This window comes from Mus caroli, unplaced genomic scaffold (genome assembly GCF_978045245.1).
Source record: "Mus caroli unplaced genomic scaffold, Mus_caroli_1 scaffold_11, whole genome shotgun sequence".
In the NCBI taxonomy this organism is placed as follows: Eukaryota; Metazoa; Chordata; class Mammalia; order Rodentia; family Muridae; genus Mus; species Mus caroli.
In genome coordinates this window covers 75,747,598-75,775,404 of record NW_028227266.1, presented here as the reverse complement: position 1 = coordinate 75,775,404, position 27,807 = coordinate 75,747,598, and the positions used below count along the sequence as shown (strand labels likewise).

Below are 27,807 nucleotides of genomic sequence, written 5' to 3'. Positions count from 1 at the left end.
GACGGGTTTGAGTTTCTCTTCCTATCTTATGTTGGACTTTCTTCTCATGATTTGCTTTTGACCGCCTATAGCTAAACATCTAGAAAAGCCAGTTTACTTCTTTGTTTTTTTTTTTCTTTCTAGGATGACAGGATAGGACTTAATCCTTTAAAATGAGTTATATTGTTACTTAAAACAAGCTAAGACTATAGAATAATTGCTTGTAATTTTGAATTTTTATTTAAATTAAATGTACTTTTGAATTGACACAAAACAAACTGTAAGGTACAGGGTGATGTGTTAGTACACATGTGTATTGTATAATATTTAAATCAAGTTTGGCACTTATCATTTGTTTATGGTTAAAACATTCAAAAGCCTTTGTTCTACTGAGTGTGACATGCAGGTACATTGTTTTTGTCTGATTTCACCCTGCTATGCAGTATCACATCAGGACTTCCTGCTCCTATGTACTTTGACATATTAGCATTTATCAACCACCTGTGTCTCACGGGTCCTATTCTCCCAGGTCTCTGGGAAAGTTACCAGAGGATCCACTTTGAGATCATTGCACTTGTAAAGTTGGATGTTCTATCAAACAGCATAGCGTATGTATCCTCTTACGAAGAGTATTTGAAGAAGTCTTTAGGTAAAAGAATATTTTTCTCTATAGTAGCCATGTATTATGTAAATTTGTGATTTTTTTTGCACTATTGGGGATTAAATCCAGCACTTAGGCATGCTAGGTAAGCACTCGACCATTGAGCTCTGGACTTAGCATTGTATTTAGAATGAGTTCTTTCTATTTCAGAGAAATGCTATGTTTTTATGATTTTTCAGATACTACCTGAAAATTTTTCCCAATTCTCTTTTTAGAAATAAAAATAATGCAATTAATTATTGCAATGAAGAAAATAAACTTTATGAATAATGTGGGAATTTACATTTCTTTAAAACCAGTAACAGGCCATATAAATGTATTATCTTCACAACTACTAAATAAGAAAGTCCCTGCTAATGCTTTTAAAAATATGCTGAACAAACTGAAGAGATGAAACTCTCATTACTGAAGTCAATATAATTATGTAACGGAAAACACCACTAATATGTATTACACTTGAAATCAGTGATTTCACTGTGGAATGTAAATTATTAGTAACCCTTGGGGAACTGGAAGGCTTGGTGAAGCTGGGTCTTTCTCCCAAAGGTGAGTGTACATATCACTCTTTGGGAACATATGCAGCTTCCACTCAAACATACTCCATAACACCTATTTCTTACTTGATTCTCTTTTCTAAATTTTATGCAAAGGCATCTATAGGTTCTTTGAGTAAAAGTTCTGGCAGTATCCAAAACCCAACTTGTGTAATTGTAGCCCTGGGACACTACTTAATATAGTTTAGATCTGGAAGACAGAAATTGCTCTAGAAGTGAAAAAAGGGTCAGAGTTGCCTTTGTAGTTTGATTTACTTATTCTATCCCACTGAATTGATTGTTAAGGACATTATAAAGTTAAATTACATGATAATCTATGTTAATAACTCAATGATAAGAGTTGGGCATTGTACAGAGCTCTACACCCAGGATCAGTCAGAGGTAAGATCCTTTTGGTAAATATTGTTATGCATATAGCATGTTTGAGTGTTGTAGACAGGAGAAATTCATTTACCACTTAGAACACACAGTAGATGCTTAACAGACCTTTCTTTTCTTTTTTTTTATTACACATTTTCCTCGATTACATTACCAATGCTATCCCAAAAGTCCCCCATACCCTCCCCCCTACTTCCCTACCCACCCATTCCCATTATTTTGGCCCTGGCGTTCACCTGTACTGGGGCATATAAAGTTTGCATGTCCAATGGGCCTCTCTTTCCAATGATGGCAGACTAGGCCATCTTTTGATAGATATGCAGCTAGAGTCAAGAGCTCCGGGGTACTGGTTAGTTCATAATGTTGTTCCACCCATAGGGTTGTGGATCCCTTCAGCTCCTTTTGTACTTTCTCCAGCTCCTCCATTGGGGGCCCTGTGATCCATTCACTAGCTGACTGTGAGCATCCACTTCTGTGTTTGCCAGGCCCCGGCATAGTCTCACAAGAGACAGCTATATCTGGGTCCTTTCAGCAAAATCTTGCTAGTGAATGCAATGGTGTCAGCGTTTGGATGCTGATCATGGGATGGATCTCTGGATATGGCAGTCTCTAGATGGTCCATCCTTTCGTCACAGCTCCAAACTTTGTCTCTGTAACTCCTTCCATGGGTGTTCTGTTCCCAATTCTAAGGAGGGGCATAGTGTCCACACTTCAGTCTTCATTCTTCTTGAGTTTCATGTGTTTAACAAACTGTATCTTATATCTTGGGTATCCTAAGTTTTGGGCTAATATCCACTTATCAGTGAGTACATATTGTGTGAGTTCCTTTGTGATTGTGTTACCTCACCCAGGATGATGCCCTCCAGGTCCATCCATTTGGCTATGAATTTCATAAATTCATTCTTTTTAATAGCTGAGTAGTACTCCATTGTGTAAATGTACCACATTTTCTGTATCCATTCCTCTGTTGAGGGGCATCTGGGTTCTTTCCAGCTTCTGGCTATTATAAATAAGGCTGCTATGAACATAGTGGAGCATGTGTCCTTCTTACCGGTTGGGACATCTTCTGGATATATGCCCAGGAGAGGTATTGCTGGATCCTCCGGTAGTACTATGTCCAATTTTCTAAGGAACCGCCAGACTGATTTCCAGAGTGGTTGTACAAGCTTGCAATCCCACCAACAATGGAGAAGTGTTCCTCTTTCTCCACATCCTCGCCAGCATCTGCTGTCACCTGAATTTTTGATCTTAGCCATTCTGACTGGTGTGAGGTGGAAACTCAGGGTTGTTTTGATTTGCATTTCCCTGATGATTAAGGATGTTGAACATTTTTCAGGTGCTTCCCTGCCATTCCTCAGGTGAGAATTCTTTGTTCAGTTCTGAGCCCCATTTTTAATGGGGTTATTTGATTTTCTGGAGTCCACCTTCTTGAGTTCTTTATATATATTGGATATTAGTCCCTTATCTGATTTAGGATAGGTAAAGATCCTTTCCCAATCTGTTGGTGGTCTTTTTGTGTCATTGACGGTGTCTTTTGCCTTGCAGAAGCTTTGCAGTTTCATGAGGTCCCATTTGTCAATTCTCGATCTTACAGCACTAGCCATTGCTGTCCTATTCAGGAATCTTTTCCCTGTGTCCATATCTTCAAGGCTTTTCCCCACTTTCTCCTCCATTAGTTTCAGTGTCTCTGGTTTTATGTGAAGTTCCTTGATCCACTTAGATTTGACCTTAGTACAAGGAGATAGGAATGGATCGATTCGCATTCTTCTACATGATAACAACCAGTTGTGCCAGCACCATTTGTTGAAAATGCTGTCTTTCTTCCACTGGATGGTTTTAGCTCCCTTGTCAAAGATCAAGTGACCATAGGTATGTGGGTTGATCTCAGGGTCTTCAATTCTGTTCCATTGGTCTACTTGTCTGTCACTATACCAGTACCATGCCGTTTTTATCACAATTGCTCTGTAGTAAAGCTTTAGGTCCGGCATGGTAATTCCACCAGAGGTTCTTTTATCCTTGAGAAGAGTTTTGTCCTATCCTACGTTTTTTTGTTATTCCAGATGAAGTTGCAGATTGCTCTTTCTAATTCGTTGAAGAATTGAGTTGGAATTTTGATGGGGATTGCATTGAATCTGTAGATTGCTTTTGGCAAGATAGCCATTTTTACAATGTTGATCCTGCCAATCTATGAGCATGGGAGATCTTTCCATCTTCTGAGATCTTTAATTTCTTTCTTCAGAGACTTGAAGTTCTTATCATAGAGATCTTTCACTTCCTTAGTTAGAGTCACGCCAAGATATTTTATATTATTGTGACTATTGAGAAGGGTGTTGTTTCCCTAATTTCTTTCTCAGCCTGTTTATTCTTTGTGTAGAGAAAGGCCATTGACTTGTTTGAGTTAATTTTATATCCAGCTACTTCACCGAAGCTGTTTATCAGGTTTAGGAGTTCTCTGGTGGAATTTTTAGGGTCACTTATATATACTATCATATCATCTGCAAAAAGTGATATTTTGACTTCATCTTTTCCAATTTGTATCCCCTTGATCTCCTTTTGTTGTCGAATTGCTCTTAACAGACCTTTCTTAAGTATTATGTTTCCTACCAGCCTACTAACCCTCTATTCCTCTTCCTAGGAGCTAATATTATCAAGTACCTATTATTGCATGAAAGGCTATTCTAAGTATCCTTCAAGCTTTAATATGCCCATTATTTTGTGTCTCATTGTTTAATGGTGTAGTTATTCTGTATGGATTTTATGAACAGTTGTTGAAAGTGCATGGTGCTTATTGCCTGTGTTGTATTATAGCACATGAAGAGGAATACTACTAAGGACCCTACTAAATATTGTTTCAGTTAGTATTGGATTGATTCCCAGATGGTTTTCATGTTTATTTGAATGATATATCCATGAGATTAAACAATAATCTTATTTCTGTATTTTATAAAATAAATACATTTTAAAATTATTTCTTTTATTTTTTGAGAGCATAATAACCCCCATTACCTCATAAGTTTCTTCTATTCAAACTCTTCTATATATCTCTTTTTGCTCCTGCTTAAATTCATAGCCTTCTTTATCATTGCTTGTTATCTCTCTCTCTCTCTCTCTCTCTCTCTGTCTCTCTGTCTGTCTCTTTCTCTCTCTCTCTCTGTCTCTTATTTATATCATCTATATATATCTATGTGTATGTATTTAGGAATATATTTATAAATACATGAATGTAAGTCCATATAGTGCCACTTTAATGTATATGTTTTCAGGGCTAACCAATTTGGTATTCCTGGGTAAAACAATTTATCTTTCTCTCAGTATTTCTTAGTTGCCTATAGTTCTTTGTGTCCAGCTGAGGCCTCATGGACTTTTCCCTGTCCATATTAGCATACCTATTTATAGCATCCTTATTAAGTCAATGTTCAGGCAGTCGTGTTGCTCAGACTTTGTGGGTGTAGCTTCTGACATTCCCAGGAGACAAAACCTCACAGCAAACTCCCTAATCCTTTGGATCCTCTAGTCTTATGTCCATTGTTCACCATGGTCCCTGAGGGTTGGACACAGGAGTTGTGTTACAGATGTAGCTGGAAGTGAGCTTCTCAAATCTGCATGTTAAGCAGTTTTATTTCTCTGTAATGGTGTCTGTTTCAAAGAGACATTTTCTAAATGGAGAGGAAAGGCTAGCCATATCTTTGAGGGTAAAAACAAATATAGTTAGAGATTATATTCATTTAGTAAGGTGGTGGTTACAGGATCTTCTTCAAGTTCTATTCCTATCAAATATCAGTTCTAATAGTATTGGGTTGATATCTAGAAAATTTTTACATTTTTTAATGTAATTTTCACTAAGTAATAATTTTATTTTGATATACTTTAAAGATTGTATTTGTTTTATTTTTGAGACTATATTATAATTACAACACTTCTCTATTCCCAATACTTCTCCATTCCCTTTCCTCCCTTTAAGCTCTTCTATATATCCTTTTCTGCTTCTTTCAAATTCATGGCCTTTTTACCATTAGTCATTAGTGTATTTCTATCTATCTATCTATCTATCTATCTATCTATCTATCTATCTATCATCTATCTATAAATGTAGGCTTCTCAGTGCAAATAATATTTTTTGTGTGTGTGTGTGTGTATGATTTTAGAGCTAATAAGTTGGCACTGGAGAGACGGTTGGTTTGCTCTTGTGTTAGGGAAGACCACTTCTCTCAGCTTTCCTCTGTTGCCTATACTTCATTGTCTATAACAATTTAAAGAATAAACACATTTTAAGAATCATGTTTTTTTGTCATTCTGGAGGTCATTATTAAAATATACTTATAGCTGTAATTTTCCAGTTTTCAAAAGGTAATGCTTACATCATTTTTCAAGGCAACATCTTGGCAGAAGCTGTCGGTGGTATTTAAAGCTTGTATGTATCTCTCCATGAAGTTAGCATTGATGTGCTAATGAAAGAGGGCTATAAAGCCTCACATCTTGAGATGACTACGGTCTATACACGTGAGCAATTTTTAGCATATAAAACAATTAGAACAATTTTAAATGAGTAGGAATCTCATGTATCCTTATGGACAATGGTCTCTAATAAATTAAGAATCATGTAAAAGCATCATTATCTAGATACTTGCCTTTTTAAGATTTAAGTCATAATTTCAATGGAATATAATGATCTCCGACTTTGCGACTGGGCTTAGCTTTGTTTCCCAAGCTAGGCTTGAATGCTTAGACCCAGTCAAGGCTCTTGCCTCTACTTCCTGATTGTTAGGGACCCAGGTTTCTTGCATATTAGTATTTTATTATCTTGCATATTTGTCTTATAAAATAAGATGACTCAGTTTCATTGACAAAGTAGACAGGGTCTCATCTCAAAACCCAAACTGGACTGGACATCACTGTGTAGTCCAGAGCAGCCTTAAACTCACAGCAAGCTTCCTGCCTCAGCCTTTCTCCTAGTTTGGGAGATTACAGGTGTCAGCCCCATACTGCTGACTCTGACAGCTACACTGCTGTCGACATGCTAAAGTATATCCAGAGGTTACTTATTTAAAACAGATAGTTCATTCTGAAAAGTGAGCTTTATCTCTTCAACATTCATTTTTTTTTCTCTAGAGGGAATATTGCAAAGATTTCAACTCTGTAATATTTTAGGTAGAATTTATGTCCCAGGGATAGCTTTTAGACCATTTATTATGGATAGAAGCAATTACTCATTTTAGTAACAAAAGGTTCACATTAGACTATAATTGCTTTCAAGAAAGATAAGTTTTCTTCTTGTTTTTGTCTTACCTTGAGAAATAATTTGTCAAAAGAGTACTGCATGAAATTCCAGAAATGTATAACATTAACTAAAAGAAAAGAAAATAGTATATTATTTCCACGATTTTCTCTACTAAGCAGCTTTACTCTGTGATGCTACAAGTTCACTTAGTGACTATGAGTTTTACATGACCTGGGTATATGGTCATTTCTATTTCTGCTGTGATAACTGTTTAAATGAAAACCTTGAAATTCTACATTATCTTAATTATGAAAAATAAATACATCAATTTTTATAAGATAGAAGTTGAACATACATTAGCTATATCCCTTCCTTCTTTATGTCCAGCACCATATCCTTTGGTGACTTCTAGTAACTTGAGGCTTTCAAATGTCAAATAAAAAAATATCAGTGATAGACTTTAAAATACAACTAGCATGGAGACTATATGTACATACATACATACATACATACATACATACATGTGTACACATACATACGTACACACACACACACACAAATGTGTGTATGTGTGTGTCAGTGACATTATGTTTATATATGGATCACTGACATATTTGAACTTTTGACTTGCATGACTTCCTTGACCATTGTCAACCTCCTTAACCATATGGAACAAAGATCAATCACAATGAAGTTTTCAAATTTCCCTACACATATCAGACAATCTCAAAAATACATTGGTTAAGAGAGTACACATAGAGGGACTCATGGCTCCAGATTCATATATAGCAGAGGATGGCCTTGTTGGACATCAATGGCAGGAGAGGCTCTTGGTCCTGTGAAGGATCCATGCCTCAGTGTAAGGAAATGCCAGGACAGGGAAAAGGGAGTGGGTGGTTTGGTAAGCAGGGGGAGGGGGTATGGGATAGGGGATTTTTGGAGGGGAAACCAGGAAAGGGGATAACATTTGAGATGTAAATAAAGGCAACATCTAATGGGAAAAAAAGAAAAGGAAAAGAGAGGAGAGGAGAGGAGAGGAGAGGAGAGGAGAGGAGAGGAGAGGAGAGGAGAGGAGAGGAGAGGAGAGGAGAGGAGAGGAGAGGAGAGGAGAGGAGAGGAGAGGAGAGGAGAGGAGAGGAGAGGAGAGGAGAGGAGAGGAGGAGAGGAGAGGAAAGGAAAGGAAAGGAAAGGAAAGGAAAGGAAAGGAAAGGAAAGGAAAGGAAAGGAAAGGAAAGGAAAGGAAAGGAAAGGAAAGGAAAGGAAAGGAAAGGAAAGGAAAGGAAAGGAAAGGAAAGGAAAGGAAAGAGAAAAGAAAAGCTCTGTAACCCGGGTGAAATGTCAAGTCTCTGTGCTAATAGGAATTCATTTCTTTTAAAAAAAAAAGAAAAGAAAAGAAAAAAGAAAAATCCTGGAGGAATATGCGATACTATAACAGAGGTTGGGTCCTATTACCCTTGCAGTAGGTGTCAGATTGGCAAATCTTAAATGTTGTCACAGTATGCAGGATAAAGATCAATCTGAGGGGACTGGGTCCATGATTGTATATGGTCTCCTCTGCAGGAGTAATAAATAAATATGAACCATGATGTGAGAGGTACAGTGTGACAGGGAAACATCTTAGCTAACCACGTAAACTGATCACTATTAACGTAACCAGTTGTGAATGCTTTAAACCTACTGTGTTTAGAATCAAGCTGCTAATTTTACCAAAAACCCTCCAAGTTGTATCTTCACTATGCTAATTCTTGTGCTGAACTCATGGATAATGTAAGCCCACAAAGCAGCCACCCTCAAGTCTGGCATCTTAGAATGCATGCTAGTGCACACCCCTAGGGTGAGGATTCCTGATGACAGCAAGTGACAATCTCTCCTAGAGTGCAGCTTCAGCCTGCACAGATATTTATAACACACGGTGATGAAGTATTTTAAAATAAACCACATGCATCATATTATTATCTTTTCTTGAAGCAACAGGACCAACTATTTCCCTCTCCAAGTAATTGATGTGCCTAATTCTAAAAGCTGTTAAAGTCATAAGACTCCCTTAATTTCAATAGTCACTAGATTTACTTTTAATTTAATGTAATGCTTTTTACAAAACTGTTATATGTATAAACAATTTGGTGAACTCCCTCAGAGATACTTCATACACATTTTCCAAAAACAAAAAACAAAACAAAACAAACAAAACAAAACAAAACAGAATTGTTTTATGTCTCCACCACCAAAGTATTAGCTTCATCGTCTTAGTTCCATCTTGGTCCCAGCTTCTGTTGAACTGAGGCTTTTGAGAATTTCTTATAAGCTTGGAGTCCTGTATTTCTAGTCAGCTCAATTCTTCTTTCCTATTACAATATTCTCTCTCTCTCTCTCTCTCTCTCTCTCTCTCTCTCTCTCTCTCTCTCTCCTCTCCTCTCCTCTCCTCTCCTCTCCTCTCCTCTCCTCTCCTCTCCTCTCCTCTCCTCTCCTCTCCTCTCCTCTCCTCTCCTCTCCTCTCCTCTCCTCTCCTCTCCTCTCCTCTCCTCTCCTCTCCTCTCCTCTCCTCTCCTCTCCTCTCCTCTCCTCTCCTCTCCTCCCCCTCTTTCTCCATCAATTTTCTAAGTGTAATTTTCAAATACTTTAATTAAAAATAAAAAGACCTTTCCTTGAATCTGTTCTTGTTTATCTTATTTTCCTTTGTCCATTTAATAGCAAAATATCTTTAAAATTTTGCTTGCTTTCTTTCAAGTTGCTCATCACCTCATTCCCAAAGGATTTCACTGTTTGACACTCTACTGATCCTTTCTTGATAAGCCCGTTGGTGACTTATCAATATTGGATGTAATGTCCCAGATTTCGGCTTTCTCGCTCTTGATCTCTGCCTAATATTGTACATAACTAGCTGTACTTGTTCGTTTCTCATTGCTTGATGAACATTGATAAACAGCATGATAAAAAGCTTGGAAAGGAGAGGATGTATTTCACTTGATGGTTTATAATCACGCATCCCAGGAGGTCAGGGCAGGCATTCCAGGCTGAAACCCGAAGGTAGAAACTAAAGCAGAAGGCATGGAGGAGGGCTGCTTGCGGGCTTGTTCCTCGCGGGTCTTTCAGTTCGATTTCTTATACCACCTGCCTAGGAGTGAGTGGGTTTGGCCCTCCCACATAAATCATTAACCAAAAATGTCTCACAGACACGCCCACACACTACTCTTATGGAGTCGTTTTTCCCAAATGAGCTGGCCCAGGATGTGTCAAGTCAACAACAAAAACCTAACCATCAAACCTGCCATTTTGTCTTATGAAGGTCTTTGTGATTCAATTTCTGTTGAACTTCCTGCTTCCTTGCAAGCCATTCATTCCCGAGTCTTGTGAATGTTTCTCATTTGGAGTGCGTGGAACTGATTCACGGAAAACTTTTCCTGCCTGAACACACTACTGCAATAGACTTGTCGTCTCAGGTTTTAAGAAATATGCAAGATAATATCAATACCTCCATTTAGATGCTTAGCCTAGATTTAACACAAAATGTACAAAGCAAAATGGGAGCCTTTTATGTGTTAAGTATACTTAGCTAGTGATACAAACCTCCAGCCTTAGAATTCTTTATCTGATGGCGCTGCCTGATTCTGTATTTCCAGTAATAAATATTACTCATTATTAAATAATATTAAATAGTAGATATGCCTCATTATTAAAACTACCTCCCCTGTGGGGTAATTAAACAATAAACTTAATTTAAAGTTAAATCTCGCCTTTACTTGAGTTAATCTTACTATAAGAAGCCTGGTCAGGAGAGCCTAGTCAATCAATGATTATGGGATAGCAAATTTCTATGGAAAAGGAGTGGAGAGGTGCAGATGCTTGGAGCTTTAGTCCATTCAACAGAATATCAGTGAAAACTCTCATATTTTTAAATCTAAGGGTTTTAAATAGGAAGTAGTCTATGACATTGTGACTAGCAGTTGAATCAAATCTCCCAGGGACTTTTTGAAATGTTTTGATCCCTATCAACATAAGGAGATTAGAATTTTTTGCTAAATTTGGGGCAATTGATATTATAAATCAATAATGTATGTTTGTTTTAAAATGTTCTGTCCTACAAAGAGGGCTTTCTTTTGCTAATCAGCATTGACTAAATTTCTGAAAATTATATATTTAAGACCCACCTAGTTTGAAACCTGTATATTACTCTCATGATACTTTGCTAACCATTTCCATATTATCATAATTCACTATCAGTCCCTTTTGGATAATTTGTGTAATCTTATAAACCAATTAAAGCCAATTTCAGTAAATAGAGGCATTTATATCTCTTTTTCTTATCTCTCTTCTTTTAAATATCTCTCATACATATTTTAATCATGTTTTCCCTCCCTCCAGCTTCTCCCACAGTCTTTACCTCCCTATACATTAACTTGTCTGTCTTTCTTGCTCTTTCTCTCTCTCTCACTCTCTCTCTCTCTGTCTCTCTCAAAAAAGCCCCATAAAATAGAAAATCAACACAAACACAATAAGACAAAAATGTCATAATAACAACAAAAACAAAAAAAATGAAACAAAAATCTTAAACACAAACCAGCATGGAGTTCATTTGTGCTGCTATTGAGCATGGCGCCTGCCCTAGCGTGTGCTTAATATACCCCATGCCACTGCATTGTAGAACACTGATTTTCCTTGGTAAGCAGCTATCATTTGCAAATTAGTTTCTTAATTAGGGGTTAGATCCCGTGTTCACTGGCCCTCTCAGTGAGGTGTGTTTGTGCATCTGTCCTGTTATGTCTGGAAGACACTCTTGAAGTCACTCAAAACCTCTGGTTCTTATAATCTCTGTGCTGCCTCTTCTTCATAGAGCCCACATTGATTTATTTTGGGATGTAATGCACACCATAAAAACAAAACCTCCCAGAACAAGCACAAAAGAATTTGATATATAAACCCTAACACAAACCAGATGGAGACTGCTATCAGATTGTCACTAAGTAGTTTTTCACATTCCATCAACTAATGACAATCAGAGATGGCATGGCACGCGGCTATGGTTTACTCAGCTCAGAATTCTCATTTGCTTGCATGTCCTGTTGTCAGGTTGCTTCAGAGGTAGCCAGCATTATGAAGAAGGATCAGTAGTTAAAGAAAACTGCAACTCCTGGTGAGTAACAGAAGCGACACGAGCCAGGGCTGTTCTGTCTGCATATTTCTCCAGGAATGTGGGAATCTGCTCATGAAAGCACACACCTAAACACATCTGGGCAAAAGTTACATTCCCTAAGACATACATTTTCAGAAGCATGAAAATAATTTTGGATATGTAATTATGTATGTATTTAATGTAAGCTTCCAATTTGATGTTTTTATAGTAAGCCTTCTTCATTTAGCAAGTACTCAATAAGCATATTTTAAATTATAAATGTTTTGGTAGGATGCTGACAAATTGTGGTTTTTGTTGTTGTTGTTGTTGTTTTTTAGCACAGTAAGTATACAGGCTGATTAAGTTGAATTAACTTGCAGAGAATTTTCAAATACAAGTATATAAAGTCTATATTTTAATTTGTTTTTTTCTATGCTGCAGTGGATTGAAGTCATGTCATATATAGTTACTTTAGAGGACACAAGCACATTGAGTTGAGCAGCATGTAATACAGGTTTTATAATTTATTTTCTCCAATAATCAAATATCCATATGGTTAATATTAATCAAGAAATTTGTTCCATGACTTACTTAACAATGCACTACTCGTCTTAGTATTTGGGAAACACACCCTATAAAGACCAAGGACTTTTGTAACTTTTTTATCTTTACAGTACATGTTCAGGACAGCAGTGGAAATGTTCCCAACATGTGTGCCTTGTTCATCCAGAATTAATTGACCACATCAATAAAGGAGACTATGGGTAAGCTATGTCTTTCAGTATAGGCTTCTTAGCATTCAGACTTACTCAAAAACACACACTGTGTGTCGTTTGCTTCTAATCTGGTCACTAATTATAAAAACTGACTGGTAAAGAACTATTAAGGGAGAGTTTGAGGAACGTGTGTTTCAGATACACAAGGTGAACATAAAATGGTTAAAATAATATGTTTACAGAAAATGAAAACATAGATGTTAGTTTTAGAGTATCTAGGAAAGGTTTGTGTCCTTGAGTGGTGAGAGTGAATGAATCTTCCCTTGCATATGTGGTAGTTAAAATTCCCTTGCATATGTGGTAGTTAAAATTCCCTTGCAGATGTGGTAGTTAAAATTCCCTTGCAGATGTGGTAGGTAAAATTCCCTTGCAGATGTGGTAGGTAAAATTCCCTTGCAGATGTGGTAGGTAAAATTCCCTTGCAGATGTGGTAGGTAAAATTCCCTTGCAGATGTGGTAGGTAAAATTCCCTTGCAGATGTGGTAGGTAAAATTCCCTTGCAGATGTGGTAGGTAAAATTCCCTTGCAGATGTGGTAGTTAAAATTCCCTTGCAGATGTGGTAGGTAAAATTCCCTTGCAGATGTGGTAGGTAAAATTCCCTTGCAGATGTGGTAGGTAAAATTCCCTTGCAGATGTGGTAGGTAAAATTCCCTTGCAGATGTGGTAGGTAAAATTCCCTTGCAGATGTGGTAGGTAAAATTCCCTTGCAGATGTGGTAGGTAAAATTCCCTTGCAGATGTGGTAGGTAAAATTCCCTTGCAGATGTGGTAGGTAAAATTCCCTTGCAGATGTGGTAGTTAAAATTCCCTTGCAGATGTGGTAGGTAAAATTCCCTTGCAGATGTGGTAGGTAAAATTCCCTTGCAGATGTGGTAGTTAAAATTCCCTTGCAGATGTGGTAGGTAAAATTCCCTTGCAGATGTGGTAGGTAAAATTCCCTTGCAGATGTGGTAGGTAAAATTCCCTTGCAGATGTGGTAGGTAAAATTCCCTTGCAGATGTGGTAGGTAAAATTCCCTTGCAGATGTGGTAGGTAAAATTCCCTTGCAGATGTGGTAGGTAAAATTCCCTTGCAGATGTGGTAGGTAAAATTCCCTTGCAGATGTGGTAGGTAAAATTCCCTTGCAGATGTGGTAGGTAAAATTAAGACTGATTGGTTGTGATGAGTTTCTCTCTGTTGTTGCCTTAACCAAGTCAAACCCACATGCGGCTCCCCTAGGTAGATAGACTATGAACTCAGTCAGATGGAGTTCTATCTTGACAGTACCTTTAATATTGTGCTAATCTAAAATCTCATGGAATTGATTGACATTTAATAAATATCACTTACAGTGATATCCAAAGACATGTAGAGATGTACTGTGTAGCTAGCAATTTGAAGATATAAGGATGGCTAAGAAACACTGGGAACAAGCCCTGTCAGCTGAAGACCCTCAAGTTTGGTCACTTCTCCACTTATACACAGGGAAATAAGATGTAGGCTCCTACTGTTGCTTTCTTTACAGACTGGAATGAAAAGGGAATAACCTGGCTAACCTATGCTCTAACATTCCCCCTCCGCCATTTATCAGTCTAGAAGCCACCAATACTTTATTGACATTCCTCCAAATACCAAATGTAAAAAGACCACCTTGAAGCAACTAGAAAAGTGAAGGAATTTTCAGATACATATCTTTAAAAGGTGTTTTGAAATTATATTTTAAAATTTTGTGTGGTGTAGGGGTGTGGGAATAGCGTGGTTGTAGTATGATGCTAATAGTTATGGCAAAATTGGAAGGGTCGGCTCTTTCCTTCCACCATGTGGACACCTGGGAGGGAGCTACCTTCATCAGTCTTGGTAGTAAGTGCCATTGCCCCCTGACCTATCTCAATGGCCCTTAAGATACATTTAAAAAATATAACTAGTATTTCTTTAGGCATAACATTTTATGTCTCCCAGGACATTGGTAGCACTGAATTTCAATGTATCTAATGCATTTTCTTAGAAGACATAAAGTACAGAAAGTCACATTTTTTTTGGACATGAAAGTTTATTTCTAGCCCTGAAAGAACAAAATTATTCATTGACATTAATATTCTGAAGTCATTCTTAAGTTCTCTGATGTGTTTGTTTAACCAGTGTTTTGGGAGATAGCTTGATGACATTTGAGTATTTCTAGGGAAACCAATTATGGTTTCCTGTGCCTAAATTATATCCAAATCATTGAAAAGACATAACAAACACAAGAGTCTGTATCATCATGATAAATGGCCCCAGTCAGGTTTCTCAAAGGATTTAAATGCTGGACCTATGCAGCACAAATTTCCAAGAAACCATAAGAGAAAAGCTTTTTACTGTTACAGCATGCACAGGAACCACTCCTACACAGGATGGGAAGAAGGCATTCTCAAGACCTTGGATGCTCTGTGGTACCTGCATTCCTCAGAAGAAGAGCTTTTCTTCTCTCATTTACTTGTTTTAAGTACAATGGAGGCATACATATGAGGCATGGGCTTTTTACTTTTGTAAAAAAAAATTAAAGCATGTGAATTACAAACACACAAGCTTTGCTTGAAAATGTCGTTTCCCTAAACCTTTACTGTATTTTAAGCTCAGATCTGTATTTATTGTGCATAATATACTTTAGTGTGTATTTATCTACTATTTATTTTCTTGCTTGTTTGTTTGTTGAGACAGCATTATGCTGCATACTCCAGGCTGTTGTCTGAGTCAACATCCTCTTCTATGGTCAGTTCTCAAGCTCTGGTATTAGAGGCATGAGCCACCAGGTCCTACTTGTCTGTGCTTTCTTTTGTATGGAGATGAGCAATGAAAAGCATCTTTCATGGAATTGCTGAAAATATGAATATATATATATATATTTTTTTTTTTGCTTTAAACTGATTTATTCTCTTAAAAAGCCAACATGCTGTGCCATTATAAAAGGCCAGAACACAATGCCAAGTTAAAATTGCACAAATAATTCTAAGTGAGTTAGCAGGATAAAAGGAGATCCATACCTGTTATATTTATCTGAAACTGTGAAGCAAACATTCCAGACTCTGTACTTTAAAGCTAAAAACTCAACCGGGCTCGAGAGCTGAAGCTTGTAATCCCGGTAATGGATAGGCCGATGGAGGAGGATCAGTATTTGAGGTCAATTTAAGTATGATGTAGCCAACCGGGGTTACAGAATAAGACTCTACCTAAAACAACTAAATGAAGCTAACAACAAAACAAAACACAGGTAAGCGCTGTCACACTCTCCCCTGAATCCTAGTGGATCTCTTGCTCTTTCTGTAATAGAGAGGGTGGGTTGATAATGAGCTGCACAGATGTTTCAGCTTTATGATCCCTAATCCTTTCTCCAGAGCTGTGTGTGAGGGCTACTGTGCCTCTGTCACGTGATGGTGGATTTGGGCAGGTTGAATTCACTTTTGTTGCAACTATTGGGCTCTTCCCTCAGCCTGGCTCTGTGGGCCTACAGGCTGGTCACGTGCTCCTTCAGTCGTTGGTGGAGATCATCATGAGCATTGGGAATCTCTCCATCTCAGATTTCCTCACCCTCTTCTAGTGCTCACATGGCAATTTCTTTACAATTTCCTCTTTAGTAGTCGAGTTCACCCATGGAGTTTCCTGCAGAGTCAATCAATTCTCCAAGTTCTGACCGGTCCAGGTGCTGAAGTCTTCCTGCTCCTTCCTGGCAGGATCTAATTCCATGCCAGTTCTGGGTATTTTTCTATGCCCCGACTTCTTGGTGGGCAAAAGCCCATTCTGTCTTAGTTCTGTGATCTGCAGTTCTTTCTCTCATTTCCTGTACTGATGTCTTTTTATCTTGATCTTCTTTCACTTACCTGGTCTCAAAACACAATTTCTGATCCTCAGAATTGAAATCTGAGGAGGATTGCAGGAGCTCTAGGTGAAGTGAAGTCCTACATACTGTCAGCCAGGAACCAGATCTCTATACTATTATTATTGTTGTTTTTAAAGATTTATGTACTTATTATATAAATGAATGTTTTGCCTGCCTGCATATATATGTACATCTCACACATGTGCCTGGTGCCTGCAGAGGTCAGAAGTGGCCATTGTATTCCTTGGTTCTGGAGTTACAGAAGGTTCTGAGCCATCATGTGGGTATTAAGAACCGAATTTTAGTCCAAGAGAAGCAGATGCTCTTAACTATAGCTGAACAACCTCTCCAGACTGTCTCACTTTGCATCTCTGGCTAGTCTAAAACTCACACTATTGCCTAGGCTAGTGTTGAACTCATAGAGCCTTCTGAGTGGTGGGGTTAAAGGCACGGTCCACCCTCCAGATCCATCCCTCTATCTTAAATTTTAAAATGATTCTTCCTTTCATTAAATTGAGTGCGAACTTAAGTGACCCCTTGATGTATCTGACCAATTTGAAGACTACTGATCAGATACCTCCCTGCACCCCCATCCGACTTCATCCAAGCAAGTTGTCTTTGTTTTTTAAACAACACGATCATGCATAACACACATCCAGAGGTTTCCACCTTGGAATTTCTTAGGTGTTGCCGATTTTGCTTTAAAAATATTACTGAAAATTTAGTTGAATTTTAATCAGTCAAAGGAGCCCATCACACTATAGGTAATTTTGATAACAAACACATCAGTATGGACCTGATTTAAATACTGAAAAGATTTGAGTGCCGTGGGAATGATTTGGATGAGTGATGTTCAGATGCCTGTCAGATGTGCAGTTTTCAGGCACTGTCACCTACTGGAGAACTCGAAGTTCAATTTTCCACATTGCATTATGAAATTAGGGATTCTTAAAAGGCAAGGTAGTAAAGGAATTTTTTTTTTTATAAAAAAAGATTTATTTCATTTATATGAATGCAGGTACCTGTCTTCAGATACACCAGAAGAGGGCACTGGATTTCGTCACAGATGTTTGTGAGCCACCATGTGGGTTGCTAGGAATTGAGCTCAGGCCTTCTGGAAAAGCAAGCAGCCAGCGCTCTTAACCACTGAGCCATCTCTCTTTAGAAAAACTTGCATTTTAATAGCTAATTTTAAACAGTGGACTTAATATGTTTGCCAGTAACTGTTAATAATGGTTAACACAGGATACAAATTAATTCCTTAACACATTTATCTTAATGTCTTATTAACAGTTGCTAATATAATCTTTTTAAAGAAGGACAATGAAGATTACAAAGCTGTGGTTCAATGGTAGAACACTTGCCGCCTGCATATATGAAGTCTTACATTCAATCTCAAATACTGCAAAAATTAAGATGCTTAGCTAGCTAACTTTCAATTTTTTATGGGTACTTCTTTTTAATTGATAAATTTTGAATATAAATTCTAAAGGCACCAATTGTCCTATTTAAACCTGTAAGTACTTGTCTGTAGAGTCAAATTTCTTTCTAAAAAGCAATTAAGTACATTTCAAAGAAACTGCATATATTAGCCTTATACTTAATTCATTTATAGAATATTAAGATTTCATATTCCTGGTTTCAACTTATAACTATTTGGCCTCATGATTCTTACATCAATCATAACTGAGATGGGTCAAATTCTAGACTAGCGTTTTACGTACTTCGTTGTAGAATAATCAGTGCTGGATCTGTATGAAGAATATCTACCCTGTACTGATATTTCCCATATTTTGAGATCCTGTTACTATATACTATTCAGATCTAGAAATACACCTGTATTTGTAAGCGTGATATCATGTGACCTATGCATATTTCTGCTTCATTTGTAAGGTAGATGGACAGCACAGAATTATAGCCAATTCTGGGGAATGACCTTAGAAGAAGGATTCAAATTCCGCCTTGGCACCTTGCCACCTAGCCCCATGCTTCTCAGCATGAATGAAATGACAGTAAGTGTTCTTTCTGTTTTGTGGTTGTTCATGTGTTTTTACAGGTGAATTGATGTGCATGCTTAAAGAAATCTGAGCCATAATATAGTTTTGACTTTTCAGGCCACGAAAATGAGACATTTTTCTCACTAATTAAAAAGACAAATTCCTAAATGTAATGCCCATTACATACCTAGAAAATTGTGTGTGCCCTTCAAACAATGAGTGATGTTCTGGTTCGTTGTCAGTGATCTCACAGAAAACCGTATGTCTGCTGAAAGGTTGTTCAATGTGTTCTGTGGCAAAACTTGATGTCAAGTTGATTTGATTGAGGAGGGTATACTTCCAGAAATGAATGGACGATTTTTTGTTGTTGTTGTTTTCGAAATTATTTGTTAATTAACACATAGTTAAAGAATTAATTAAAACAATCGATTGACTATTTTAATTAAGTAATAAACTTAATAAGATAATTAATTATCTTAACTAGAGTAATTAAAAGTAAGTGGCATTATCACATAATCTAAGGCCCCCGTACAATAAGAAGAGGGGAAAGTGGGAAGCTTGCTCTTTGGCCTCTTGCTCCCCCTCTGTTTCCTGGTCATCAAAGTGGGAATGGCTGGCTCCACCTGCCCTCTCCCCATGACTGCCTAAAACCTCCAAAAACATGAGCTAAAATAAATCCTTCCTTGTTGAATAGTTTAGACTGTTTTGCCTCTTTGACACAATACACCAATTTATTTGTCTTTACTTATTTATTTTATCTGTAATGTTTAAGATATTGTCTTATTGTATAAGGCAGATTGTAATGGAATTTACTACATTGGGGCCAGGTAACCTTTATCTCACAAATATGCTAAAACCAGTTGTGTGTTGAGATTATAGGATTGTGCTATCGTGTTTGGCTATTCTTTGATTTTGAAAGGAAATGTTTTGTGAATTCATCAAAACTTTGATGGCCTCTCTTAGACTACTCATTATCATATAAGGATAAAATAAATACTTGGAACCTCAGGTATGCATTCCGTGATCATTAGAAAAGAGAGGTCCTCAAAAGTCCTCAAATTGCCTTAAATAATATATTTGAATTTTGCCTGAACACCTGGCACACTCATTTATGTAATTGTTTATTAGTATTTTCTTGCTTCACATCGTGTTATTGCACAGATTGCATAAGGAAGCTTCCACCTTTCTAGGGACTGCAAACACCACTCAGCATATAGTGTTTCCCAGGCACATACACTTTTAAATTGAGCTATTTCTCTAGATCTACTAGAATCCAAAGCAGAGTGGAATGCAGTGGCACTGTGGTGGAGCTTGTCAGTCAACAATAAAGACATCAGCTTCAGCTGCCCAAATGCTTTTAGCATTCTGCTGCTAGAGGAATTGTAAATTAACTAATGCCTATTAAATATCGAACCCAAGCTTGGTTTACAGGCATACGATCACCCCAGTTACGTTCCAATTTAGATTCCAGCCTTGCTAGAACATAACTAGTATCAGAGAAAATAATACTAGGTGACATTTCCTGGGCAGATGTGTGCCAAGCATGCAAATACCTTCATACTTCATTTCATTGAATTCCCATAACAGCATGGTGTTCTGGGTCCTACCATCACTCAATGTCAAGCAAAGTAAAACTGAGTGAGCCCAAGTCCCACTGAGAATGAACAAACAAAGTGCTGCCCTGGGGTTCATTACATTGCAGAGCCTTGTCTATTTCCCCTATCCCAATAGTCTGCATCATAAGCAGGTCCAGGTAACTTTAGCCAATTCACATCAAACATGAAAAGAAAAGAAAAAGATGGTTAATCTCCTACCAAGAGCTATTTTTCAGCGATGCACAGTTAAGAAATATTTTGAGGTCATTTACGCCACTCTGACAAAATCTTTAGCAGCATGGCTCATTTCATGTTTTTTAGTAACATAAAATCTTAACTTTATGCAATTGGAAAAACTCATTTTCCCTTGTGGTTTTTGCTGTGGTGTTGGTGGTGGTGGTGGTGATGGTGATGGTGGCTTCTCTTCTCTTCTCTTCTCTTCTCTTCTCTTCTCTTCTCTTCTCTTCTCTTCTCTTCTCTTCTCTTCTCTTCTCTTTAGCATTGCTCAAGGTAAAATTCATTTTAATGATTATTCTTGACTTTTCTTCGAGGGCCACAATGAGCCCAATCTTTGGTAAATATTAGTATGATCTTCCTCAAGATTGTTTCTAATGTTTCCTTTTCAAACTTTAACTTCCTGGCTTTTTGTGATTTATTCTAGTTTAGAAAAATATGTGATAAAGTTTTTCAAGCTACTACTCAACACTGCAGACAACAAAACATTTCATTCTGAACATGTATTGGTTCCTGAATATTTGTTTGCCTAAAAGTTTTTGTGGAGATTTATAAATGAAAAAAAAAAAAGACTGATTAGCATTCTAGGAGAGTTTAAAATGCCTCGTTGCTAAGTATTTCTAAGAAAGCAGCAGGAACAATTCAGCTGACCTACAAGAGTTCCATTACCTAATTACTACAGAAGGCATAGAAATAGAATCTGACTTTTTGGGCACAATAGCTTGAATGCTAAGTTTTAAGTGCTAAAATTGTCTTAAATACTACTCAAATGGAAGAGAATAGGACTAAGGTAAGTTTTTTGAAGAAGGACATAAGATCAACACAAACTGAGCTGAACTGGAAGCCATAGATAGGCTAATGACATAGCCTTATGACTGTACAAATAATATCCAATAAATGACATTAGACTGACTCAAAGTACAATAAGAATGAACAGTTTATGTAATTTTATTTCTGAATAACTGGTATTTCCTCCACTTAAAATTATCTTCAGCACAGGATGGAGTATAAGAGGATTATTGATGTAAAATCCTATGGTTGAAGGCTATACATTTTAGTGGAGTTATTGGTTGATTATTGATTTATTTCTACACTTGTCAAACCATTATAGGAATGCCAGAATACTGAGAAAATGCACTGCACCCTAGCCCCAAAATCTCTCTCATTATTTGGCAATAGTGTCTATATAAGTGTTGGGAAGGCTTTACTCTGGATTGAGAAAATGAGTGCTGAAACATGCTTAATTCCTGGGTAAAGTCTTATCTCCCTGATTTGGTATCCTAGCTTTATTCTTTGGTTGAAATCACAATTGGTCTGTGATAGTCTACTGGACTTCAGTTAGAGGAATATCAGTGGCTTTTATGAAGATATTCACAATAAATTTAAGACTCTGTTGCACTAATGAACTGAATGAAGCTGAGGTTGTCTGCATAAAACATGTCCAAGATCAAGCTAGTTAACATACTTTCATGAAGGGGAGAAGGATTCATTGTCTCTCTCCCCTAAGTGAGGAGCTATTTATAGTCTGTGGCTTCTGGGAAGGGTAGAGTCAGTTTTCTTCAAAGCTATTGCCAATAAGTAGTTGACTGTGCTACAGTAGATGGTCGTATACCCATGAACATGTGCAGCATAAAAAAAAAAGTAGAAGACAAGGAGTTGTGATTTGGAGGTAGGCCTCAGGGTAGGAGAAAGAATGGGGGGTAAATATGATCCAAAATACGTGGTGTGAAATTCTCAAAGAATTAATACATATATTACATTGAAAAATTAACTCAGAAATTCCTTCAAGCATATTTTCCATGAATTGTGATTGGCAACAACATGGAATACAAGTATGTCAATGAGGTGGGGCCAGAAGATAATTTTGTGAATTTGTGAATGGCCCCCTTGGAGGGGAAACCTAGGTAAGGCAACCAAAAGGCAAGTGAACATATTCTCTCTGGCACAAGCAGAATGGTGAGCAGACGCAGAAGGAGCAAAAAGGAGAAGTCTGAGAGGGAGCTCGCCTGGACTCCACACGTAGGCTTCCATGGGTAGCAGACAAGAACCATATGTCAGCAGATGCCAGAGGAAGCTGTGATAAACACATTGCATCTTTCTTCTGAAGATTCACACTATTCATAAGGATAGTGAGGTCATTGCAATGTTTATTTCATCAACTTTTTTTTAATGCAGCATGTTCTAAATTCAGGAAATTAGAGAAACTTTTGGTTAAGTAATCAGGTATTTGATTCTACACGATGTAATTTAATAAATACTAACGTCAGCTAAAATTTTAAAATAAGAGTAGCAAGTGGGCTAGAAGCATATACTGGGGAGAAAGTAGAACACTGACAGTTCCTGGGGGTGGGGGTGGGGAAACAACCAATTACTGTTGGCTGCATGCAAGCTTATATTTATGGTGGGTCTTCTGAGCCAGCAGAAGCACTATTGTTGAAGAGATTTTTAAAAGTATATATGGGCTTGGTATTGAGCTTAGGAGTAGAATGTTTGCCTAGTATGTGCAAGCCCTGGTTTCTACATCAAGTCCTATACATTTGCACATATATGTGCATACATTCATATATCTATTCATATATCTATCTATAGGCTAGAACATTCACTGAAGCCAGAGTGTTTGGATATTAAGGTCTTACTGCTTATGCCCTCCATGAAATGATGGTTACCATTGAGTCCAGATCTTATAGCTTCATGAGTATTATAAAGTGCTCAGTATGTGTTTAGCAAAGCAGGCTGCAGTAAGATGCCAAGGGACTGCTTTTATACACTGTTAGGTAATTTTCTCCTTCTTTGTGTTTTTTACTTTGATTTCCTTAACTTTGAGGTAAGAGTACAGTCTGAAATGGGTTAGGTCTATGAAGACCAAATTATTTAGACCTTCATCATTCTTAGCATTTTATTTTCTACTGAAAGGTGCAGCTTTTCACGTACTGGCTGATGGAGTTTACATGTTTTTGATGAGCCTGAAAGTTCTACTCTGTTCTTAAGACTAAACTAAACCAAATTAAATCAAATTAACAGTATAAGATCGTTATTACCATATTTAATACTCAAGTGCTTGGGGATTTACCAAATAGCTCCAAGGAACCTCATTGTATTACATTTATTTATAAATCTTGGAAATATCTTGGATTAAAAATTACCAGTTTTCAAAAAAACCTGAAAATTAAGAATTTACTTTTATATTTGGTTCAGTTGAAATTGTTGAAAGTAGCACCCAGAGAGTTGGCTTAGAGATTAAGAATACTTTCTAGTCTTATAGAAGACACAGTTTTAGTTCCCTGCACCCATATGGCAGCTCACAATTACCTGTAACTACAGTTCCAGTGAATTTGATGTCATCTTCTGACTCTGCAGGCACCAGGCATAAATGTTGTACACATACATACATGCAGGACAGACATGTGAACACATTCAGTAAACTCAAAAAATTTAAGAAATAAGCATTTTTATTTCCCCCGTTGGTTGACCCCATGCCAATAATTTGATGTTACATCTGAGGTGCGACTCTTTAGAAAGTATGAAAATGTTAGGAAGGCTGACATGTCAACTGAAACCCATAGCCAAACTAGTACATTAGATATCAAGTTGGTAAGGATAAAAATATTCACAGTTACTCTAACAAGAATATTTATTCAGTCATTCAATGTAAATGAACTTAGTTGACAAAAGTAACAAATAATAATGACAACATAAATTTTCTATGGTATGTTGAAAGTTAAACAAAATAGCATTTTATGAATTACAAACTAACTTTTAAAGTCCCTAAATATTTTGATGAGAAAATAATAGTGCATTTGATCATCTGAATGCTTCATCACTAATTATGTTTTACTGACTGATTTTGATAACCCCCTAGTAATTTGACATAATCGGTTTGTTTTCTTTTTCTCCTTACTTTTAATTTTTTTCACACAATATATCTTAAACATGCTATTGTCCCTCCATCAGCTCTTCTCAGATTTTCTCCATTTCATGATCTCTCTTAAAAACAAAAACAAAAACAAAAACAAAAACAAAGAAATCACAGTTAGATACTTCTATAATTCACATATTAGACAAAAAAAATGGCCCCTTTCCCCACGCTGACATACAGGGTAGCTGGCCACAGCACAGTGAGTCTGGATGGTGTCAGAGAGTCTGGGTCAGGAATGGTGGAGGCTGGGTCAGTGTGTGTTCACCTCAGAACCTTCTTACATCTGTGGGAGAATGGCAAGAGCAAACCAGAATGTTTGACATTCTCATTGTCACTGAGTCAAGGTTCTTAAAGTTCTAGCCATCGCTCTGGGACAGTAACTGGCAAAACTAGACCAGTTCAGGGACCTAAGTGATCAGCAGAGATAGACTTTCACAACGGCTGTTAAAAAGTACATTTCTGAAGTAATGTGAGGTGCTCATGTACCATATACCTGCTAGCTGGCTTTCCAATACTAGGGTCCATCTTTTCTATTCTTATTTCTTCCCCAAATCTGTTCCACAGACACCAATTCTTTCCTTTATCATCAACATGAGATAAGAAACAGAATAAAATGAAACAAGTTTCACTGAGCTAGACAATAAGCTGTTAAAACTATGAATATCATCTCTAATTTTTATAACCTCACATACACTGGCACTTGCTGAAAGACTGTGCTGAAAATATAAACCAATTTAATTTTAAATGGCTTATAAACTGTTCAGATAAATCCATTCCCCTTAAAATTACCTGCTAAGTTTGCTTCCAACTGGTAAAAATCATCTAGGTAACCATTCAGGACATAGTCATCTATTTCATATGTATTTTCCTAAACTCTTCAGTACCTCGGAAAATGAAGCGCTTTCTTATCTTTCATGGTTTTGGTTCAATGTAGTACAACATTGACCTAGAAACTTTAACGGCAATGGGCAATTCTTTATTCTTTACTAAATATGACCAACAAGTCCAAAAGTGACAGTGGCATAAGCCTGGCAAAAGTCACTCCCTATCCTCCTCATGCAAAGCCTCAGATAGGGAGGGTCCTGCACCCAAGCTTCCATCTGCACTGTTGCTTCTCCTTCACTTTCTCCTTCATTCCCAAGCTTGGATACCAGCTCAAGGGGTCTCCCCTAGGCCCAACTATGAGGCCCAACTATGAGGTAGCGGGAGAGTAGGAAAACGAGTTGTCTTTTAAAGAAAATTATCATACACTACCAAGTGACACTTGTGTGTATTATGCTGGAAATAGCAACAGCAGCCACCGGAGTGTGGCCAGTACAGTCACTTTTGAGAGCCTGTGAGTGCCACGATAAAAAATTCCATGCCTATAAAGAAAGAAGAGGACTAGAGAAGAGCTGGCACTAGTGACTGAACATCAGACAGCAGAGAAACATAAAAAAATTTCAATGCTAACACGCAAAGTTAAAGACTTTGGAGGAGGAGAAGTATTTCTGTATCCCCTGGCCACTCGAAAAGCCTCAGCGTCCTCCTCAAGATGAAACAATCCAGAGAAATGTCCTGGTATTCTTTGCCACTCACTTGGAATGGTGAAATACTGAAATAAACTTAGGCTCTCAGTCTCATTATTGGAATTTTAGATGTTTCTGGTTATCCACATTAAGATAGGGAAGAAGGTCAAGTTGGAGCTGGAGTTAAGAGAGGGTTGGCCCACATAGTATGCGTCCTGTAGGTATGGACTCAACAGGAACTATGTATATGCTTTCCAATGTTTCTGAGAAAATAAGTGTGCCTTACGCTTCTCGGTGATGCCTTCCCATTCCTCACAGTCTAGATGCAGAGTTAATGTAAGGAAGGCTCTGGGGATTAGCACTGCTGTGGGTTTGGACATCTGTCCACAATAGCCTTATTTTTTCCAAAATAAAATGTTGAAACAGGGCAACTGTACAAATTTAATCTCAAATTTGGCTAATGTTAGTTTGAAAATTATAAATCAAATTTTGATTGATTTCTTTCAACATAACAATTTAAAGAATTAAATTGGAAGAGTGCATATTCCAGGTAATGGCAAATTCCTATTTCATATAAGATACCACATTTGTAATTTCTGTCACTCTTAGGTGGTCCTCAGGATTCCTTTTGTTACTAGGTTATATTTCATCAAGTTAATTAATCAAAATGTATCATTTATTAAACCCAGAAATCTTTAAGCCATTTCTAAGAGTTATTCTGTGACTTATTGGCTCTCAAAAATATTTTTTGTTTCTACAGGAATATAATAGTTAGGGGATTTTCTTTATGTTTCCTTACTTAAATCATTTGTTATCCTAAGGGAAATAAAATTGAAAGTAATTTCTCTGGCAAGCTTTATGTCATAGAGACCAGTTTTGTTTTTTAAAGGAAAACCAACATTAAATAAGTGGTAAAAATCTTTAAAACACCAACAGATGAATTACACGTATTCTGGCTTATCATGCTGAAAAATACGTTTTCAATAAAAAGTATTAGAATTGCTGTGTGTCTGATATCTTACTGAGAAGGATTACCCAGATTTTGTGATTTTTTTTTTAAAAGCAGAAATCGTTAAAGTAGCAAATACCTAGTGCTATAGTAGTTCAAAGTGCTAAAGGAAATAGGGGAAATCCTATGTTAAGAGATGGAATCTACCTGACTTGCACACACACACACACACACACACACACACACACACACTTTTTTTTTTTTTTTTTGGTTTTTTGAGACAGGGTTTCTCTGTATAGCCAGGTTTCTTTGTAGACCAGGCTGGCTTCTAACTCAGAAATCTGCCTGCCCCTGTCTCCAGAGTGCTGGGATTAAAGGCCTGTGCCACACTTTTATTATTAACAGGCTACCTTTCATATGCAAAACAGTCTGATTATCAAATGTGGAAGTAAAATTGTACATAACTAAATCCTGATGAACTGGATTAGCAGTGGTGGGTCATTGCATCAGCACAGTAGAAGGGTTGTACTTTCACTATATACTTTAATTGTATTTGAGAGTCGTACCATAACAAGTGCCATTGAGACAATCAAGTTTTCTGGAAACTTGAGGCCCCTTCATGTGATAAGTGATTAAAGGCACACTGATAAGCTGATGAGCGTAATGTGGGAAGCACGGTGATGTGTAAGATGTGTGTCTGTTGCCCACTTAGAAAGATGCTTTTTGAGCCGGGCATGGTGGCACACTCCTTTAATCCCAATACTCGGGAGGCACAGACAGGCAGATTTCTGAGTTCGAGGCTAGCTTGGTCTACAAAAGTGAGTTCCAGGACAGCCAGGGCTATACAGGGAAACCGTGTCTCAAAAAAAAAAAAAAAAAAAAAAAGAAAGAAAGAAAGAAAGAAAGAAAGAAAGAAAGAAAGAAAGAAAGAAAGAAAGAAAGAAAGATGCTTTTGAGGTGGAGCCTCTATGTCTTCAGTGATTCCGTTCAGCCCACTATGCTTATGTTGTTCCGACTTAGCTTCTGCCATGCTGTTCATCATGCAACACTGACATTTTAGATCCCTTGGTTCTGTGATGCTGGTCTTGAACATTCAGGCA

General features: G+C 37.3%; 1 protein-coding gene across 2 annotated transcripts in view; it reads left to right on the top strand.

The window, feature by feature from the left end:
- Nucleotides 1-27,807, top strand: part of Tinag (tubulointerstitial nephritis antigen) — a 93,589-nt gene that overhangs the window by 4,186 nt on the left and 61,596 nt on the right. For both annotated transcript variants that reach the window (XM_021172721.2, XM_085844800.1), the window contains exons 2-4: nt 11,858-11,921; nt 12,575-12,664; nt 18,406-18,520. In XM_021172721.2, coding sequence (XP_021028380.1) covers nt 11,858-11,921; nt 12,575-12,664; nt 18,406-18,520 — 269 coding nt within the window. The remainder of the gene's footprint in view (nt 1-11,857; nt 11,922-12,574; nt 12,665-18,405; nt 18,521-27,807) is intronic.